The 21,195-nt window shown below is 50.7% G+C and overlaps 2 protein-coding genes across 2 annotated transcripts; one reads left to right on the top strand and one right to left on the bottom strand.

The window, feature by feature from the left end:
- Nucleotides 1–445: 445 nt before the first annotated feature.
- On the top strand, nucleotides 446–12,271 carry LOC119089901 (putative Dol-P-Glc:Glc(2)Man(9)GlcNAc(2)-PP-Dol alpha-1,2-glucosyltransferase). The gene is made up of 7 exons (XM_037212706.1): nucleotides 446–493; nucleotides 3,987–4,165; nucleotides 4,728–4,907; nucleotides 5,369–5,534; nucleotides 9,543–9,697; nucleotides 10,758–11,015; nucleotides 11,934–12,271. The coding sequence occupies exons 1-7, from the start codon at nucleotides 454–456 to the stop codon at nucleotides 12,144–12,146; spliced, it is 1,191 nt and encodes a 396-aa protein (XP_037068601.1). The 5' UTR covers nucleotides 446–453; the 3' UTR covers nucleotides 12,147–12,271.
- Nucleotides 12,272–13,842: 1,571 nt separating this feature from the next.
- Nucleotides 13,843–21,171, bottom strand: LOC119089493 (dihydropteridine reductase). The gene is made up of 6 exons (XM_037212218.1): nucleotides 21,037–21,171; nucleotides 19,120–19,215; nucleotides 18,612–18,801; nucleotides 17,356–17,496; nucleotides 16,392–16,584; nucleotides 13,843–15,580 (listed from the first exon to the last, which is right to left on the bottom strand). The coding sequence occupies exons 2-6, from the start codon at nucleotides 19,204–19,206 to the stop codon at nucleotides 15,478–15,480; spliced, it is 714 nt and encodes a 237-aa protein (XP_037068113.1). The 5' UTR covers nucleotides 19,207–19,215; nucleotides 21,037–21,171; the 3' UTR covers nucleotides 13,843–15,477.
- Nucleotides 21,172–21,195: the final 24 nt, after the last annotated feature.

The following is a 21,195-nucleotide window of genomic DNA, read 5'->3' as shown; positions in this document are numbered from 1 at the left end:
ACCAAGAAGTTAATAAAAAAAGGAGCTGTTTCACCACAAATAATGTTCTCTTGCTAAAAAATTGTATAAAAAATTGAAACTTCATCCTATGATGTCTTTCTGCAAATAAATTCGTGATTTACAAAATGCGAAAAATGTTTAGGAGCTACTTGTAATTATTGTGCTTAAAGTTTTCTCCCTGCCTTCCCTTTCTTTATCTACTTCATAGAGCTACAAGTATAGTAATCAGAAAACGCATAATGTAACTAGACTGATGAATCTATGTTTATTAAAGAGTTTCTCTATAAATTGTTTGGATTTGTTAATATTTGGAGTACTTCTTATTTGGTGTCAAAACGCCGTGAAGGACAAATTTATAGCTAAAGTTAACTCCACCAAATGGCGAACTGGCACAATTTGTGAGCTACACAAACTTGCGTTGGTTGTTGCTAAAACGACGCATTTGACGAGGCGATGCAGACGGGAAGATTTGCATGCAGCATACAAGAGAAAGGTAGGGCAAGTGGTGCCGCTGCGAGGCCAGTGTAAAGCACCAGTCAAGTCTGGTTAAAATGGGTTAGACTTACAAACGGACCTTACGTGTGCTGCTGTAGCTGTCTTGACAAGGGGGATGTCATATCGTTTAGGCAGGTGTTCCTTGAGCGGCTCATCAGAAGATTAGGTATCACCTACTGTCAGGACCTAAATATGATTATGTTTTGAACTACTTCAGTCATTGAGTTTTCTTTGGAGTTCTCTGACACTTTTTGCATCTTTCTAGCTGATTTACACTGGCATCAGAGTTAAGGTATGAAAGATATGGAGATAATGGTACATTTTGTTTGTACTCATGTGGGAAAAGCCAAACAGGTGTTTTGACTACTTAATTTGATATATTGCATGGGTATATCCACATAAGTGAAGCAATTTTTATTGAGATGGTGGGTTAACATAATTTGCATGTTGTTTCTTTCCACTCACTTGCAGCATTAATGTTTTGTGTTGTCTGCAGTTGGGAGTGAGTGGTGGAAGGGGGGGGGGGGGAGGTGGCAGCTAGCCCCTGCCTCATATGCCATTCCTATGTACACATCATGCCAAGTTAGGTGCTGTCAAAATTTTGCTCATGGGTCTATGGCATTGTTGAGCTTTGGAAGGTAAATATTTAAATATTGTAAAAATTAGGTAACATTTTTATGCTGGTGGATAACTTTGTCCTTTAAGCTATTAGGCCATAGCATTAAGTATGGTCATTTGCACCAGGCTAAATACAATATGTGGTAGGGCATAATCTTATGCAGGTATGTGCCTGGATCCCATGGGAATAGTCAGGTTAGTTTGGAGAAGCTTCAATGTGTAGAGAAGATAAGATGAGCAACAGGGACAAACTCCATATGTAAAAGAGTTTCTGTTATCACATTTGTTTACCATGATGCTAATTTAGGATTTTGGGAAACTGTTTGTGGTTGTTACTAGTTGGTATACAAATATGGTTTTTGGTTTATATGGCATTAATATGGTTTGTATGGCATTGTTGCATGGGGCATGCATTGTTGCATGTTGCAAATATGGTTTTATGCATTGTTGCATTTTTATGCATTGTTGCATCTTTTGATAGATTTTGGTGGTTTCAGGCACAGCTCTGTCCAAAAAGTAGAAGACATTGAGTAGTTAATAGGTGGTACACTAAATATTCAGCTTAGTTGCATATTTAATTGCCTTTTTTACAAAAGATGATAGCATACAGGCTCTGATGATGTTTTACTCATTTTTAACTGTACATGACTAGTGCCACCTGTTATTTCCCTCTCAGGAATGCTGAATGAGTGAAATTTTACTGTGCTTAGCCCCCGGGGATCTCCCTGTGTCAGGCGTCACATGACCCTGGCAGCCAGCCTGATGTCAGCTGTAGGGGGTGGGAGAAGTAATACATTTTGAGATAGCCACTGCTCTGAGTCCGCATTTCCCCAATGGTGAAAGAGTGCAAGCCATGATCCACTATGGTAGGGATGGGATGATCAAGGGTGGCATGACTTAGGTTCAGGTCACCAGGGACTTGGGTATCAATGTAGCGACGATCAGGCGCTGGCTGGCTACTGACCACTCAGGAGAGACACTTGAAAACCACACTGGTCATGGACGGAAGTCAGCCATGAGCCGAGTGGCGAAAATAGTCGAAGCAATGTCGGCCTTCAAAAGGCGCCATTCAACGAGAACCCTGGCGAGAAAACTGACGGCAATGAAGCACCCAGCTTCCAAGTTGGCTGTCTACCGGTGTCTGAAGACCAGCCTGCAACCGAAGCCACTCAAGCTCAGGCTGCAGCCAAGGCTTACCGTGGGCCAGAAGCGCCGGCGACTGGAATTCACCAAGGCCCGCGAGAAGGGGTCCGTTCAGGACTGGCGACGCGTCCTGTTCAGTGACGGATCACCCTTCGAGCTCTCCAAGGCCCTGACTGCCAGCATGACAGGGTCTGGCCAACAACAGCTCGGAGGTGCCGATGGCTGGGACGGTGAAGCAACTGCTGAAGACTCATGTCTGGGGCATGGTGAGCTGCAGGACCCTCACTGAGCTACACCAAATCCTGCGTGAGCAGACCGTGACCGCCGACTACTACGTCAGAGAGGTGCTGGAGAAGACTGCAGTCTCGACGATACAGCGGAGGAAGGAGAAACCGAGGTCAACCGAGGTCAACGTCCTTCCGGACATGTCGAAGCCGATATCCAGCAGGACGGCACTCCAGCTTGTCATGCAGGAAGACCCAGGACTGGTGCCGCGCCAACTTCCAGGGCTTCTGGGAGAAGGGCATGTGGCCAGGGAACAGCCCCGACATTTCGCCAATCGAGAATCTTTGGCGATCGGCAAGGGGAGCTCAGCAAGATGTCGCTGGCCACTTCAGAGAAGGCCCTGCTCCAAAACGTGTTAGCAGCGTGGCGAAATGTCAAGGCAGAGACTCAACAGCCTGGTGTGTGGCATGCCGGAGCACATGCTGCAGTGCATAAGACTGTGTGGGGATTACATTGGCAAATAAATCATGAACCAGTCTCATTTATTTTCTCCATTGGTTAGGATGATGCAATCACACATCAATTTCTGGATACCCTGTACATGTACCTGAATCCTGTTGCTGGCATACACCTGATCTTGTGCCATGCATTCACCTAAGCCCATTTTAGATGCTAGGTATATTGACAGCGATTTGCTGAGCATCTGTTACTTCACATAATGCTCAGCATGTCTTATGATCTCATAAACTGCCAGAACGTCTGGCTATAGTTTTTTTTTAGCGCGGTCGTCACTGAACTTGACAAGCATATCAAGGAAACAGCTGGCCTAGGGGAAGCACCATCCTAATGAGGAAAGATTATCACTGTCAGTGTGTTTACCCAGACAAATAAATTTCTGTTGTGAAATCATATGCTAATGCACGTGAATAATAGAGGAGCATTTGACCATGCAGATGGGCACTCTCCTAGCCTGCTTTCAGCATCTTAAACAGGATGGGCCCTACCATGTAGATGAAGCATGGGTGATGTAGCATATTGCATTATGCCATAACTGGCATAATGATGAAATTAGGAGTGTGATTTCAGGATTGTAAGTTAAGCGGTGAGGTAGATTCAGGCCCCTCCACACCCAAGAAAGCTGAAGGGCAATTGTGTTAGATTCATAGAAAGTCCATTTCTAAAATGCATTTTGTGGAAAAGTTTAGGTCCTTTTTCCTATCATGCTACTAAAATAAACTGTGTGAGATTATGCCCCTTGGTGTGGTGCGTTGAGTCAAAGCCCCTACCCATGCACCCCCAGCCTTGTGCGCAAATGGCAGTTGTACTCTTATCGAGGTCCTAAGCAGCATTGAACAGCCGTACTTTGCTACGTTAATTTCATCGTCATTCGGGAGCGCACAACATTGAATTGTTTTGTAGGCATGCCCTAAGTAATGCCATTTGGAGTGGCTGCTCTCCTGAAGCCCCGGCCACCACCAGACACTACCGTGGCGTCTCTGTCGCAGAGCAGCCCGCCATGGAGGTCAAGTGGTACACGGCGGGCCTGCTGGCCGCCGTGGCCGTGTTCAGCGGCACCTCCCTGCTGGTGTTCCACCACGTGTACGCCCTGCAGCCAACGCCCTTCATCGACGAGGCGTTCCACATCCCGCAGTGCCAGCAGTTCTGCGCCGGAAACTACACGCAGGTGCGGCTCGACGCCGCGTGCTGGTGTGCTAGGCCGTGGTCCGGCCGCCGCGCGACCGCGGGCGAGCTGGCGGTCGTCGCCGCGTGCCGCGCACCCGTCCCGCACTGACTCCAGCACACTTGGGGTTCTGGTCCGGTTTGCGTCCGGTCCGGTTTGAGAGCGTGTTGTTGCCAGTTGAAGTGAGGGATGCGTTGTTGGCTTCGTCTTTGTCTCATGTCGGGTTCTTCCACACATGATCTTGTGACCTTCTTCTCATATGAAGCTAAGTCTTCCCTCCCCTCCCCTCACGCCGGATTGATAAGTGTGGTCGGCCACACCAGTCACCAGTACCTCACCCCAAAGTATTTTTGACGAATTCGCTCACCTGTTCTTATGGGTGTGACACTGTGCTGGCTTGTTCGCGCTTGAACTCATAAAAGGCAGACAACGAATCAGGCGATCGGCTAGAATTATTCTGACTGTGGACTGTGTGAGAGTAGGGCAGGCGTCAGTGGGGGTGATGACCGGCTGCGGCGCGTGTGCTGACGGCGCGCGCCTACGCCTGCTCCGCCGCCGAGCGCAGTGGGACCCCAAGATCACCACGCTGCCCGGCCTGTACCTGCTGTCGGTGGGCCTGCTGGGCTACCTGTCCGGCCTCGAGCCGCCCTCCTGCACCGTCTACCTCCTGCGCATGGTCAACCTCCTCTTCTCCGTCATCACGCTGGTCGTCATCTACAGCATCCTCAAGGTGCTCAACACTGAGGTGAGGAGGGCATCGTAGCCTGCTGCCTTCTGGAGTCGATCGGTAAAGAGCTGTGGTCGCCTGGCGTTGCACTTTATGGTCCCAGGTGTATCAAAGCGAGCCGCGTTACTTGCAATATTGCTCATGCCGCAGCAAACACCAGCAACAATATCCCATCCGACGTTCGATGCCGTGCGCTGTTGTTGTATGAACTGTGGCAGAGACTGCGAAAAAGGCTGCCCGCACGACCGAACATGGGGAGTGGCTGGCTCCGTACTTGGCAGGGCGGTGCCAGTGTGTGGCCGCTGAGGGGGCTCCCGGGTGCGCGTTGGCTAGCCGGACCCTGGCGCCGGTAGGTGACGGTCGTGGGCGGGCTAGTCGGTCATCACCGCCTGACCGTGTGGCCCAGTCAGTCATCCCCGTCGGGCCGTGTGGTTCAGTCAGTCATCCCCGCCTGACCGTGTGGTCCGGTCTGCCGGCAGGAGTCGCGCGAGTGGCGCCACCTGGTGACATCGCTCACGCTGGCCTCGTTCCCTGTGCTCTACACGTTCTCGTTCCTCTACTACACGGACGTGGCGTCGACGCTGTGCGTGCTGCTCATGTACTCGCTGCACCTGCACCGGCAGCCGGGCACGGCCGCCTGCATCGGTCAGTACCGCCTCACCGGCCCGCCGCCGGACGGCCCACGCGGCCAGTCAGCACACACCTGCCAACTCACAACAGGAAGGCGGTGACTGGGTGGGGGAGATTTCCGTGCGCATTTTGCTCTGACTGGTTCCATATTATTTGCGAAGCTGAGGTGCGCAAATCTGTCCTTGTCCCCCCCCCCCCCCTATGCTCGCACGTCGTTAGTGGATGTTAACAGAGACAGTGTCTGTGCCGTTGGGTGGACTGGAGTGGTGCATTGCATGCTGTATGTTGACAAATGGTATGGTGTTGGATACTCCTCATGAGGCTGGTGACCCGAGCTCCTATGCTGCCTGTATGTAACGTGTCCTGTGCTGCTTTTGTAGCATATACGAGGGAATTTCATTGCATGTATATATATATATATATATATATATATATACACAGACATTGTTAACGATCAGGGTGTATTCACCTTTAATATGTTTTCTTTGGGTGTGCACGATCGATCTTATGTTTCGTTTAACCTTGTTTGACAGGTTATAGATCAAGGCACAGAAATTGTGTGCCATATAGTCTGTCCTAACGTTTCGGAAATATCTATTTCCATCTTCGGAATGAGTTAAAAACGGCTATCAGCACATTGCACAGAAGTATGGTGCAAGGTTTTGAAACAAGTAGATCACACTCAAACACGTGACACCTTTTCATTCGCTCTGGTCAATCGAGATGACAACTCATGAAATGACAGCAATAAATAGAACAGCTCAGTCTAGAACAAGCAACGCTCCTCTTCCCCACACCTTTACAGTTCCCATTGTCATTCCCATGTTTAAAGACCACACAACTTCATTTGCTTATTCAGGGATGGAGTGGCTTCCCTAATGTGGAGGGGTTCAAACGCCATGGGGAAACGCTGGTCACGACAGGTGCTTAAGACGTTTGCATTTTCGGTGAAGCATCTTCGGGCAACATGTCTGTTGTGTTTTGCTGCCTTGTGTTGTTGATTGACTTCATCTCTTCGGTGCATGGTTAAACGTCTGGATAGAGACGTTGTCGTAACGCCCATGTAACTTATGTTGTTAAGTCAGCAATCTTTTTCACAACAATCTTTTTCACAACCCTTGCTGCAGGCTGTTACACATGAGAAGATTACATGTGAGGGTAATGTTTCCAGATTATTCGTATCAAAATGTTAAAACATAAATCAGACAAGCCACTTAGGCCTGTAATATCGCAAGTCACTAGCCTACCATACAAGCTGGCTAAGCCATCGGTGAGTTCACCGACTTCATGCGAACGCGTCAGGCCACTGGTACATTAGCCTGTCTTAATGTGGAAAGCTTGTTTTCTAATGCTCCAATAGACGGCACAGTCGAAATAATTCTGCGCCACGTCTATAGCATTAAGATCTTGCCACCTGCTGAGCGGAGGCTTAAAAAACTGCTCATTGCTTGCCCCAAAGAAGGACCATTCCAAGGACCTGATGGCCACCTCTTCCTTCAATAGCAGGACGTTGCAATGTGCTCGCCCTTCGGGCCATTGCTTGCAAATTTCTACAGATGTCATGTTGAGAAGACTGTATTGGATGATCCTACTATCAGTCCCAACACTTTGATATATGCGTCGACGACATATTTGCTGACGTACGCGACCAGGACCACCTTATGTCATCGAAATCACAATTAGAGCAAGCTCTTCTTCACTTACGTGTTTTCACTTCAGTTCTCAAATTCACTTATATCGGTTTAGACAACACGCTTCCATTTCTTGTTGCGCTTATTGAAACCAAAGCCAACCGGTTTGTGACCTCACTGCATTGTGAGGCGGCTGGTGACAGCATTTGCTCGCATGCCGACAGTGAATGTCGCGACCGGTGAAACAGAAGTGTGGCCAGAGCCTTTATGCGCGAGTGTTTCGATACTGTTCTTCTCGGCTTATTTTCCACTCGGAGCTCGTGAGAGTGAAGCAGATCTTCAGCAGCGGATACTCGAATTTACAAGTGGACGAGGATATCCGACGTAATCTGAAGCGGGAATACGAGAGGCAAGACATTCTAAGAGACAAGAGGCACCTACAATGAATACGTCAAACTTTAAAAAATCAAGTAGTCTCTTCATATAAAGTCGACGAATGCGTCATTCGGCAAAGCGCCACCGACAGATAAGTGTTGTATAAATAAATTACGCAAGTTGTGAAATGAATACGCGAGGAACATCATGGATATAGATCAGACAGTATTATTAACTCCTCGTAGAATAATCAGGAGAATGGAGAGATAAATTTGACGTTTGGACTACGTGCCTTTATCGAAGTAATACCAGTAGTAGATCCAAAATTGCTGGCCGATCCTACGCGATTTTTCAGTGTTTTTTTTTTAAACGGCGAGACAATTTTTACAGTTCAGCGACATTCGGGGTATTAAACAAAGGCATTTGCCAGCCATTACTGTGATACAGTGCGTGTGTAAAACTTAAAATGCGCGAAAACTACGTGTACATGCAAACCAATTCAGCAAACAGACATCACGCATAACGCATCATTCATACATGCAAGCAACTTCAAGACAACGATTTCAAGTAAACAGGGATTACAGATCACGCATCACTTGGTGCATGCAAATAATCTCAATGAAAGAGGCATCACGCATCGCGCGACAGGTATCGCTCAAACATGGAAACGATCTTGTTTTGGAATCGATCACATTGGCATGATCATGGAAACGATCATGATCATGGAAACGATCACATTGGCATGATCAGCCATGATGAGTCCTGTACATTAAGGTCTGGTCGCCGACCTTGTAAGAGTAGATCCACTTATTTTCCTGTCTGGGTGCTCCTGTGCTCCGTAGATGACTTTGAGCTTGTGCAGATAGAGACCAAAATCTGAAACCTATCATTCATTATAAAAACAAAAAGATCAGCGATCTCGTCATGCGTAACAACCTGCAACTAGTCCTAGACCAACTGAAGAAAACCAATGCAATTTGACAATATGTTTGTCGTGATAAAGGTTATAGACCTAATAACATAAGTCATGTTGGCGTTACGACAACGTCTCTATCCAGACGTTTAGCCATGCGCCGAAGAGCAGGATGCATCCAACAACACTACGAAGAAAACACCACAGACTAGTTACCCGAAGAGGCATCACCGAAAACAGAAACGTCTTAAGAACGTGTCGTGAACAGCGGTTGCGTATGGTGTTTGAATCCCTCCACTTTAGGGAAGTCACTCCATCCCTCAATAACCAAACGGAGTCGTGCGGCACTTAAGCATGATGGGGATGACAGTAAAAACTATAGAAGGTGTGGGGGAGGGCAACAATTCTTGTTCTAGACTGAACTGCTGTATTTCTTGTTGCAATTTCATGAGTTGTCTTCACAAATCGGCCGAGCGAATGAAAAGGCGTCACATGTGTGAGGTTGATATGTTTGTTTAAAATACCTTGCGCCATGTTTTGGCGCGATGTGCTGACAGCCGTTTTTATACTTCTTCCGAAGATGGAAACAGGTATATCCAGCACGTTAAGATAGAGCATATGACAATCAATTTTGGCACATTGATCTTCAACCTGCGGAACGAAGTTAGCGAAACATAAAGGTGATCGAACATGCCTAAAGAAAGCTCACTGCAGCTGAATACGCCCTGGCTTTTTAACAATGTTTGTATGGAAGAAGTTTTTCCAACTTATATATATGTATATATATATATATATGTATATATATATGTATATATATATACATATGTATATATATATATGTATATATATACATGTATATATATATATATGTATATATATATATATATGTATATATATATGTATATATATATACATATAGATATATACATATATATATATATATATATATATATATACATATACATATGTATATATATATGCTTGGCTGACTGGTCAGTGCGCGTGCCCGCGGCGTATCGGAAGGCTGAGGTCAGCCCCGGACGGATCCGGTCCGCGGTAGCCAGCTGGGCGTGGTCAGTAAGCTGGCGTCATACCGTCGGACAGGTGCGGTGGCCGTGCTAGTGCGGCAGACCAACGTCATCTGGGTGGGCGTGCTGGCGGCTCTGGCCTGCTCCGACTTCATGGTCTCCACGCTGGCCGCCTCCAAGTCGGCCGGCCGCCGCAAGACGGTGGACCCGTGCTCGCCCCGGATCGTGCGGGTCAGTCACCGCCAGCGGTGCACGGCACGTGACACGTGGCACACGATACACGTGACACTGGACACACTTGACATGTGACACTGGACATACTAGACACGTATCACTGGTCACACTAGACACGTGACGCTGGACACACTAGACATGTGACACTGGACACACTAGACACAGAGGACACAGGGCACAAGAAACGTGTGGCACACGACACTCACACGGCGCAGGGTAGGCACAAGGCTGACGACACGCGCCGTAGGTCACTCTGAGCAGAGAGGATGTGTCAGGGCTTGCGTTATCACGTGAGGGACGCGTACTGCTGGTCACCAAGTGGTGTCTGTGCCAGCTGTGAGTGAGCAAGCAAATGTAGGTTTCCTTGTTGGAGTTCATGCAAACCTACTTAGACGTGAGGCTTAATGTACAAGTATGTCTTGTCTTGTCTGTCTTGTGTCCAATGTCTTGAATCCAAGGAATCGCACATTGTACTAATTTTATCATGAAACGTGAAATCCACAATGCAGCGTTATATTTCATTATGAAACGTAAAATCCACAATGCAATGTTGCTTCCTCAGATTACATTTTCAGCCAGTTGTTATAAGTAAGAATAGAGGCATGATCATTGGGAAGACAGCACTCACAATTTTATCAATGTATCATCAGAAGAACAAAAACCTGCCTGTGTCCAGGTCTTGACGCCCTAGGAAACCAATGCTGAAGCCGATTTTACTGAATGTTCTGTAATACGTCATATCCTGAATGAATTGGATACTGCTGAATGCAAGTTTAATTAATATCACCCAAACACTGGTGGGTACTTTTTACGACCGCCGCTTTGCGTTTTCTCTATTTGTTAACAGCTAGTCGTGTCAGGTTGCACTCGGTCGCAACCTGAAATGCTTGAAGTAAAAATGTAACGCAAAATCTTAACCTCATTATGTGGCCTGCGCGTATAAATTAATGCCCTAGATACGAGATGGTGTCGTATTCCAGTTCTACATCCGTAGCGGCGTTATCTCGAGTTGACGCCTGTCGCTCACGTGGCGGCCGTGGCGCCGCTCCGCCGTCAGGACGTGCTCCATTTCTACTCGGCCCACATGAAGAAGGACCCGCTGAACTTCGCCGAGGCGCTGACGGACGTGCTGTACGAGGGCGTGCAGTACGTGCTGGTGTGCGTCGGATTCGCCGCCTTCGTGGTCTGGAACGGCGGCCTGGTGGTGGGCGACCGGTCGGCGCACGAGGCCGTGCTGAACGCGCCCCAGCTGCTCTACTTCCTGGCCACGGCTGCCGGCTTCCTGGCGCCGCTAACACTCGAGTCCGCCGACGAGGTGAGGGGCCGACAGCCCGGAGGGGTGCCAGGTGAACGCCGCTTAGGAGTGGTGATGCCGATGAGGTGAGGGTGCCGACAGCCCGGAGGGGTGCCAAGTGAGCGCCGCTCAGGGGTGGTGGCGATAAGGTAAGGGTGCCGACGCTCCGGGGGGGGGGGGGGCAGGTGAACGCCGCTCAGGGGGAGGGGATGACGCCGATGAGGTGAAGGTGCCGACGCTCCCCGAGGGGGGGGGGGTACCAGGTGAACGCCGCTCAGGGGTGATGAGAGCAGCAGGACCGAGAGCAGCCAGAGAATGCGCCGGGGTGCTCCTCTAACGCGGGCGGACGGCTTGCGTGCCGCAGGTTCGGTAGCGCTCGCCAGGCAGCGTTCGGTAGGCCGGCGGCCATACCGCCGGTGAGCCCGTCTCATGTGACGCGTCACCGTCGTTCACATGGCGCGCGTGACGTGAGCTGGCCGAGGTCGGGCGGGTCAGTGCGGGCGGGCGTGACGGTGTGGGGCGGCCCGAGGCAACACCGTCTGCTGACCTGATCTAACGTGCAGACAGCTCGGTAGATGTGGCGATCGGTGTGCCGCCGACCGCTGTCGCTCGACGCTGACCTGACCTGACCTGACCTGACCTAACCTGATCTGATCTGACCCGACGGCCCGGCAGATGTGGCGGTCGTTGCGCCGGCGGCCGCTGCTCTGGGCCGGCGTGGCCGCCGCGCTGGCGCTGCTCCTGCAGTCGGCCGGGCCGGCGCACCCGTATCTCCTCGCCGACAACCGACACCTGGCCTTCTACGCGTGGCGCCGCTGGCTGGGCCACCCGAGCCGGCGGCTGGCGCTGGTGCCCGTCTCGCTGGCGGCGCTCTGCCTGATGGCGGCCGGCGGCGCGCGCCGACCCCTGCTGCAGCGCGCCGTGCTGGCGGCCGGCGCGGTTGCGGCGCTCGTGCCGCAGCGGCTGCTGGAGTTCCGCTACTTCATCCTGCCGTTTCTGCTGCTGCGCCTCCACCTGCGGCCGCCAGGGGCGCTGGCGTGCCTGGCCGAGTGCGCGCTGTACGCCACGGTGAACGCCGCCACGCTGTACCTGTTCACGGTGAAGACGTTCACGTGGGAGGACCAGCCGGGCCTGCAGCGCATCATCTGGTGAGCCCCGGACGAGCGGCGCGTCAGGCGGCGCCGCTCTGCCACGGCCTGCGGGGCGGAGCTCCCGCTCCCGCCGCCCCAGCCCACTCCACCGGCGGCTACCATGTCATACGATGGCGACTGAGAAGAGGTGGGGTGCCGCGGGAGGCAGCAGCCTCCGGTCAGCGGGGGAGGGGGAGGGGACGACCCCGGCGTGTGCGCGCTCACCGCAGCGCGTGCCGAGCTGGAGGTGCTGCTGGTACGGTCTGACCGTGCACCCCGGGCGCCCTCCGACGGCGGGTGCAGTGGTGCCAGCTGCAGGCAGGTGCACCACGCCGCTGGTGGGTGAAGCAGCTGTGACTGTTATACACGCCTGGCCTCGAACGGCTGATGAGACGGCGCAGTCTGGCCCGTACGCGCGTCTTTAGTTACAGCATTCGGTGGCATTTGGCACCGAAGAACCTGTGTTTGGCCATGGGTTTTCAGTTCTAGTCACTACTTAATGGCCACGAAAGTCTCTGTACACAAGGCCTCTGTAAACGTCGTGCGTAGTACGTCATGCATCATGCAGAATCATTCATCGTTCATCCCCTGCTTTTTGCCGTGTTTGGATGAGATTGAATATTCGTATAGCCTTAGCCCTTGCTGGAAGGCACGCCGTTGCGGAAGCATCGATGGTGGCAATACACTGCCGAAGTTGCTACATGTGTCAACGTTCCGTCCTAAAAAATACTTATCCTACCCTAATTTCCTCATATTTTAGCCCCTAGCATTTGTCATTCTGTGTCGCCTGATTACGTCAAGGTGGGATCTAAGGGGTAGGCCATCTCAGTCATCCCCCCCACACCCCAACCCCACCAAGATCGCATATTTGGAGTAAGAACAATGCTCATCAAGGCGGAGGAAAGAGAAGTGCAGATGTTTCTTTAAAAGCAGGACACCTTTATCCCCCGGATCGTGTTCTGGATCCGTCCTTGACCCACCGCATCCATTTCGACGGACACAAAAAGCATTTGTCGTGGATGTGTGAGTGTGTGTGTGTGTAAGTCAAGTAGATAAACGAACAGTCCCTTGCAGTTTGCTGTGGCGCGTGTGCCGGTCTTGTGGGTTCCCATTTGCGTGTGTTGCTGAGGGGCTTTCGGGCACTCCATTGCCCGGCCATGTAGCGCGTCTTTGTCTTTGATGGCATCGTAACAAGCCACATCTCATGTTAGAACCGGGCTGGCGGGGCGACAGTTTGCGACCTCGTCCTTCGGCGTCGGTCGGTGGAAGCCGATGTAGCGCAGCCAACCGTTCCGCTCGTCACCCGGGGTCACTCGTCGCGCTGCTGATGGTCGCCCTGTGGTAGCCCGACACCGGGGCGCGTCCGGGGGCCCGCGCAGCCCTGGCCCGTCACCAGCGCTTCCGCTGGTGCAGCTGGCTATCAGAGTGGTGCCGCGCGGCGCCGGCGCGTGTGTCCGCTGCCGCCGTTTGGTGGCGGCCGTGTGTGGCAACAGTCCTGAGCGGTGGGCAATGTATTGCGGTCGGGTTTTTCGGTGTTGGTGGCAATAAAACACCCGGTGGTATTATACTTGTGTGGCCCAGGCGAAGCACGCTGGTGTTTCGCAAACTTCACTGTGGCGGTGGACCGCCTGGGCGGTCGAAGTGTCTGCTCTGGCGTGCCCAGCGGGCGCGCCACTGCCCAGTGCCGAGCGTGCTGACAAGACCACGTGCCTCACAACCATTTATTACACGCACTGCTATTTTCGCAGTGCAGAAGCAGACACCAACAGCCATCGTTCTTGGTCCCATTAGACAAGGCATACACCACAACATTGACACATTACTGGCGAACACTTGCATCTGAGTATTACGCGGCGCGACGGCCGGGGCCACACGTCGAGAGCTACGGAAGACCATCACCACAACATGTTAGTAAAGAGACTGGCAGCGAACGATGCGGCAATGCATGCAAAGTGAGCCAGACAACTATGTCAAGTTTGAACGACACGCGACCAGACTCCGTGCTTGGGTTTTGTCGCGGCGCATGCACGAGAAGCACCAGATACTTCTCAATAGGCTTTCGAATTTTCTGAGTGAATCAGATAACATTTCAGTTCTTTGTTGGATATTGACCACCAACCCACTTCATCTTTTTTATCGAAATGGCAAGCATCGCCACATACTTCTGAAGCTTATTCTCAGTTTGCAATTCGAAGAAATGTCAAAACTGACACACTAGTGCCTTGTGCACTGCCGAAGGCCACCGTTAATTTGCAGTGGACCGGACAGAGGCCTTTGTTTCTGCACGACACTCTTGCCACGTGTTCATATCGTGCCGTAATTTTGGCCGTAAATAACATTGGCGTGCAGAGTCCATGCCCGTGACGCTACAAGCACGATGGCTGTGGCCAAGGCGCCGCCGAGAAGCAGGATGCGGCAGCAATAAAGGACTCGCGTTGGCCAACGTGGATTGTTGCTATTCGAAAGCTTGGAGTACTTTTCAAATAACAACGTAACCCGGTCGGCCGCAAAAGTGCACAGCTTTCGCATCATTGGCGGCGCAAGGAGCTACCGCAGCGATGTCTCCCACACGCTCTCCATTTAGGCACCGCCAAGCTGTGCTATAGCATCAACGAAATGCAGAATTATCAAAAAGTTGCACTCAGTGGCGGCCTCCGGCTTCGGGCCTTTCATGCGGTTATCTCCATATGCTGCATTCATATCGACGAAGACAGCGATGAAACACGTAACCCAATACGCCGCGGCGGCGGGAACAATGCCGGCCCAGGAATGGCACGAGATGCACTGTGTCGTACCATACTAACTCACTAACCTATCCCGCGAGCATGGCAAGCTGCACATTAGTCAACAGTCCAACCTTGGAAACGCGTCACCGGTTATCCCGTCTTTGCTCCTTTCGCAAATTTCTCACCCTTGTCACGTCCAACAAGCCTGTTCTATAGAGCCGGACTAAAAAAAAACAAAAAACGGCGCTACTTGTTATGGGCGGCCAAATGCATCGGACCCATTTCCAGCATCAGAAAATATAAACCAATGAACAGTCGTTGGTTCGTCCATATTGCACCATTATATGGCAGTTAATATTCGCGGAAATATTTGTCAACTTTTAACTATTCTTTCGCCCTCAACTAGCCAACACAGATCCCAAACGAAAATTGCACGTACATTGCGGGGTGTTTGCTGGACGACGTCCTTGATCGCTATCAGAGCACAGGTTATAGCACAACATGCTAAAAAATGACAGCCAAAGACGAACAGACATTAATCACTCGATCAGATCGGTCAGTATGCAGCATTCGCGTACCAAGCGAGCAGCGCATGCCACTACTGCCATATAGCGGTGCCGTGACCAACTACTCGGCGTTGATCAGCTCCGTTTTGCCCTCCTTTGTGATCAGCTGCACAAGACTGCCTGTTTTGGGGCGGTCGTCAGTCTCAGTCCACTGCGCAAACAGTCTGAAATGCCAGACAACAAACAGTCACCAACAGAACTAGTGCCTGACATGTACAATAACAACTTCAAACATCGTGCGAGCGACCACAGCAAAAAAACAATGATAAAATGCAATAAGTGATTAAGTAGACGCAAATAAAGTATTGGCCATCGAAAATAAATACGTTTTACATGGGGGAAATCCACTGAATACGCAAAACATGGAACAAAAAGTCCGATGCGTGATGAAAGAGCAACATTGCTACCACGCGCTACGCCACGGTTGGGCGACAGCTGGCAACAGGCCACAGGCGTACGAGATAAGGAGGCTGAAGGGACGGCGAGTGGGAGCAAGGAGACCAAACGAGCCGGATGAAAACAAACAAGCCGGGATAACACGTGGCCACACGCTACACGGGTGAATAAAGCAAATAGCTGGTTAATGAACAATGCACTCAAACCAACCGGGAACAGTTAACATGGGGTCAACACCACTGAAAGATGGAACCCCTTCCAATCGATTTAACGGACGGCTGCCGGGACAGCTGCGCTGTGGGCCAATCACACGCGCCGCTCGACGTCCATGCATAGTTCACAGAGCAAAGACACGCCTCCTACCGACCGATTCACCAGTCGCTTGTGGGGCATGAAAATCCCACACATCGTATGACCGTCTCCAGGTCCACAGGTCGATGAATACGCCTATGCCATCAATCACGTTCCTCGGTGACTGGCGAGCCAGCCCACGAGCCGGAGGCCCCGGGGTCCGGCGGCCCTCGCCAGCCGCCCCGGTGGGAGGGGCGGCGGCCGACGCCGACCAGGGAGGCGACTCACCCGGCCACGTAGTCCAGCGGCGTCCAGCTGGTGTGGTCGGCGTCCGGCATGAACTTGCGGTTCATGGGCGTGTCCAGCGTGACGGGCAGGATCGCCAGCGCCGTGGCGGCGGGCGGCAGGCCGCTCTCCTCGGCGCCCAGCGACCGCACCAGCTGGTGCACCGCCGCCTTCGCCATACCGTAGCCCAGCATGCCTGCGGCGACGCGGCACGCCATAGTAACGCACAGCCACCTCCGCACATGGGACGTGCGCTCGATCAGCAGCCACACGGGACGTGCACTTGGTCAGCAGCCACGCGGGACGTGCGCTCGGTTAGCAGCCACACAGCATGTGCACTCGGTCAGCAGTCACATGGGACCATGTGTCATTGGCCAGTAGCCACACATAACTGTTCTTCTTACATTGCAATACATCAAAGCTGTTTTCAGAGGACAGATTCATATTAACGAACTTTAAGACAAATCTTTTAAGTTTAGAAGAGTGTAAAAGGTATGGAAATAAGCGCCTTGCATCTGTAAATCTGGCCATGCGATAAACCAGCCATGCCGACCGCTCAGTTATCCGAAAGAACGACTGTAATCCAAAAAGCACTCCAATTTGTTGCCCGCCCTGCATTATCCGAGCACAACGCGGCAACGAAACGAAACTTTCCGCGTACGTACATAATCTATTTCCACCAATTTTACACTGACCAACGACTCACAAAATGCACAGACATAGACATAGAGACGTAGACAAAACAGGCGGAAACCATAGGGGACTCCTTCAGCCCCCTCAAGGAAACAGCTAAAGCTGAACGAACGCATCAGACGTGGTAGACCTGACCGAGTGCATCTCACTGCGCGGCGGACACGACACGTGCCAATTCACTGGCGGCCAGACCAGCGGACGCCGGTGGGAATCTCTGGCCATTGCCAGAGCATGGTGCGGACAGCAGGCGGTGAGACCGATGACCAGCTCTGACCTGGGGTGGCCCCGAGAGACGGCTTGGCGCCGGTCAGCTGCAGCAGCCCGCCCTCCTTCAGGGCGCGCGCCGCCAGGTGGGCAGAGATGGCCGAGCTCCACACGCTCTGCTTCCACATCAGGTCACAGTTCTTGACCATGTCTGCCGGCCGAGCGGCCGGGTCAGGGAGAGTCGGGCAGCGGGCAGCCAGCGACCGCCGGTTCGCATCATCCAATGAACGTGATTCGGATCATTACTCTCACATAAAATACAGAAATCCATCCAATAAAACCTAAGAGGTAGAGTGTATTTTCAACAGAACTTAAGTCTATCCCTGACTTCAATATTTTCTTATAGTTAACCGTCAACCGCAATCGTCAACTTAGGAAAGTCCATATGTTCCGATAACTATTCACGATAAAGTGATTGCATGGGTCACGAAAGCGTCGGTGAAAGTATTTCGCTTTATAATAGTAATGTATGTTCGTGACATGACGAAATGGGAAAATATCACGGAATACAGCTGTAAAGGCAAAAAAGGATTCCATTACAAACCCATCACACAATGACAAAGCTTCCGGCACACCCATATCAGGGGCGGATAAAACAGAAAACCCTTGCGGGCGAACCAAGCCCGTGAGACATGTCCACTGCGCTGTAGAACCCCAGCAGCTTGGGTAAAAAAGGCACGAATCCCAAGGAGTAATGGTCATAAAATAGGTCCACCCGATGCGAGATCCGAACACAATTATTAGGGTTCAAAGCACATTTTTGGTACGAAAGAACCTGACGTTATCAGTAACATAAAAGTGGCATGGGGAAATGCTTGGTAGTGAAGTAGTTTGCTGAGGCATCTGAGTTGAGACTAGAATCCGGCATCACAAAATTTCGTGCAGGGGTCAGCGGAAGCTCTTCGGCCCTCGAAAACTAATCACCTCCCACCTCGGCGAAATCCTGGACCCCCACCCCATACATGCCGATATGTACAACTAATGCAGCGCACAACTGATGCCACACACCGTCTGGCTACGCGAACGACACCAGCGCCGTCATACGTCAGTCATTCCACTGCAGACCATCGGCGCAGCTTCACCAACTGGGTCTCAAGGCTGAGGCCGCGGCCATCCCATCCTCAGTCCGCGTCACGCCTCCCACCGATGACGGGAGGTCACCCCTCCTCCCCAAGCTCTACTAGCGTCACCCCTCACACCACCACTGGGGTCCCCCCCCCCCTCGTCTCGCCAACATCACGCCTCCCACCGCCGCCAGGGACTCACTCTTGGCCTTGGCATTGCCGCCGGCCCAGCCGCCAGCCAAGCAGAAGATGGCGTCCAGCTTCTCGCCGGCCAGCGCGCCCTCGACGCCATCCAGCACGGCCGTCATTTGCTCCTCCCACGAATCGGTCGGCTTCACCAGCACGTTCACATCCGCTTCCTCGTTGGGTGCCAGGTCCACACAGCCCACCCACTGCCCGAGAGTCACGTGTCAGGCCATCGGCAGCGGACAAATGTGAACTGGGCCCACCTACCGAGCTAGCCTCTATATCAGCTCAAACTCTGCAGAGAATAGTGTTTACTTCTTACCAGTTGCATCCGACAAAATACATCTTTCCTTAAGCAACACAAGGTCATGGGGGCCAAGGCCAGACAATATTGATGAGCATAATACTGTTGACTATTATCTTGTTCACAATTTTGCTGTCAATATTGCTGAATTGATATCTTTACAGATGAGACTGGTTCCTACAGCATTACACCAGACATGACCTCTTGTATCTAGCCTTACCCAGTTCTTGGACTTGAAAGTGCTGACACAGGTAGAGCCAAGAGCTCCCTTTCCACCATACACCAGCACTTTTTTTACCGACCCCATGTTTAAATCCTGGAAAAACAAACCATTATCAGCTATCCTGGCTGGAATAGATAATGTTCATAATAAACAATAAATGCAGTGATAATCTAGCACTCTTCCAGAAGCAATCTGGTTATGAATGATCCAAATAAACATTCTGTCATCCTTTGCCAGTTTAAGTGGCTCAGTTTAATGGCCTGTCATGATGGCTTATTTAGGTAAGGAAACTATCTTTCCAATTTGCTGGTGCTGTATGGGTGAATTATTGTTTTCTTTTTGCCCACCACAGATTTTAGCTCAAGCCCCAAGCTTTGATGTAATTCTTCAGAACCCAGTGTAGGTATACATTGGTACCTAATGTTAGAAAAGAACATTGTATATCATTTGTCATCAAAGGCAGAACATGTTGTAAATAATCACAAAACAGATAGATTCATGCCCCAACCTTCAAATTTCAATAACTATGATAGCAAGCTTCTGAACACTGCACACACTCCACCTCCTCGACCCCCCGCCCCCCAGCCGGCCATCACTACTACCATAGTTACCGTTGCCTGGTTGCAACATAACTTCTGATCAAAAACCATACAAAATGTAGGGGGCCAAGGTAACAATAATAGTGCGATGAAATACGTTTCTTATTGCGTGCAGGTATGTTTGTGCTAATCTAACCTAACCTAACCTAACCTAACCTAACCTAACCTCCCCACCCTATCCCCTTCAACCCAGTGTCCCATTAGCATCCATGTTCCATGCAATATATATGCACCATATTAAGAAGTTTCATCTAGCCACCATATTCTCATTTTGCTTTTCATTCCCCACCCAAAGACATCATATTTACCCACCATGTCAACCAATCTACAAATAGTGTGAAAGACTGCTTGGATATGCAAGAAACATATTTCATTGGATTCTTGTTACCTTGGTCCCACACATTATGGTTCTTGATATGCAGTAATGTTCTGATCATGTGTAGCAATGGCTCCGGGGTTGCAGTTGCCACATGTTTGCAGTGCTTGGATGTCTGCTATCATAGTTATTTAAGTTCCAAGGTAAGAGTTGAGATGACCTGTTTTACCATTATGTACAATATGTTCTGCCTTAAAAACAACTATCAATGTACAATGCTCTTTTTTAACATGAGGTAGCAAGGTATACCATGACCAAGAACCCTGGGTTTTTGAAAACCTGCTCAGAGCAAATGTGGGCAAGATGCTGTCTGTTTACCAGCTATGAAGAGCTGCAATTTCATTAACCTACAAAATTGTGCTTTTGGAAGATTATCAGTTTACAGCTATTTGACATGCATGCAACAGTCTAAGCTGGTGTATTTCTTGCTTCAAAACACAACCACTGGGCTGCAAATTTACATGTCAAAGCACTTGCCTTAGAGCATACATTCATGAAACTCAGGCAGGGGCAGACTGTTAATTTTCAAATCATTTTTAGTAGGAAACATCTTCATGGAAAATTTGTTGTCAACATAACCATCATAATTCCTTGAAACATTAGCTCTTAATACCATGAAACTGGTATCAACCTCTCACCAATTTAGGGCACACCAAGTACCAGCCTGCACACATTGAAAATTACATACATTAATGCTATGCAACATATGTCCTACCTGGCACTAAACCTCTCCTGCTTGCTGCAGGCCTAAAATTCTCCAAGCTTCAAACAGCTCCATCCTAACAAAGATGAAGGAAAAGGGAAAAGTACACAAACCACGCCAATTACCGTCACCGATCGGATTCATAACTGGGAAGTGGCCCAAGCGCAACTTAGCATTTCCTCCAGACACGACTCTTACACGTGACGTCTTTCTTGTAAAAAATCATCAAAATTCACCTTTTTTAATACCGTCAGCAAGAAATCTTCCACCGCTATCTTCCTCGACCCAGCCCGTCGATCGCAGAATCTACGTGCCTCAATCCGATGCCCGTACCGCCAAAAGCTGCCGCATGCAGTCGTTACGCGCGGCGTTTTCAGATACGGTGCGCCGCGAAT

The sequence above is a fragment of the Pollicipes pollicipes genome, unplaced genomic scaffold, assembly GCF_011947565.3.
Source record: "Pollicipes pollicipes isolate AB1234 unplaced genomic scaffold, Ppol_2.1 Scaffold_3087;HRSCAF=3621_pilon_pilon_pilon, whole genome shotgun sequence".
Taxonomy (NCBI): Eukaryota; Metazoa; Arthropoda; class Thecostraca; order Pollicipedomorpha; family Pollicipedidae; genus Pollicipes; species Pollicipes pollicipes.
This window is presented reverse-complemented; position numbering and strand designations above follow the sequence as displayed.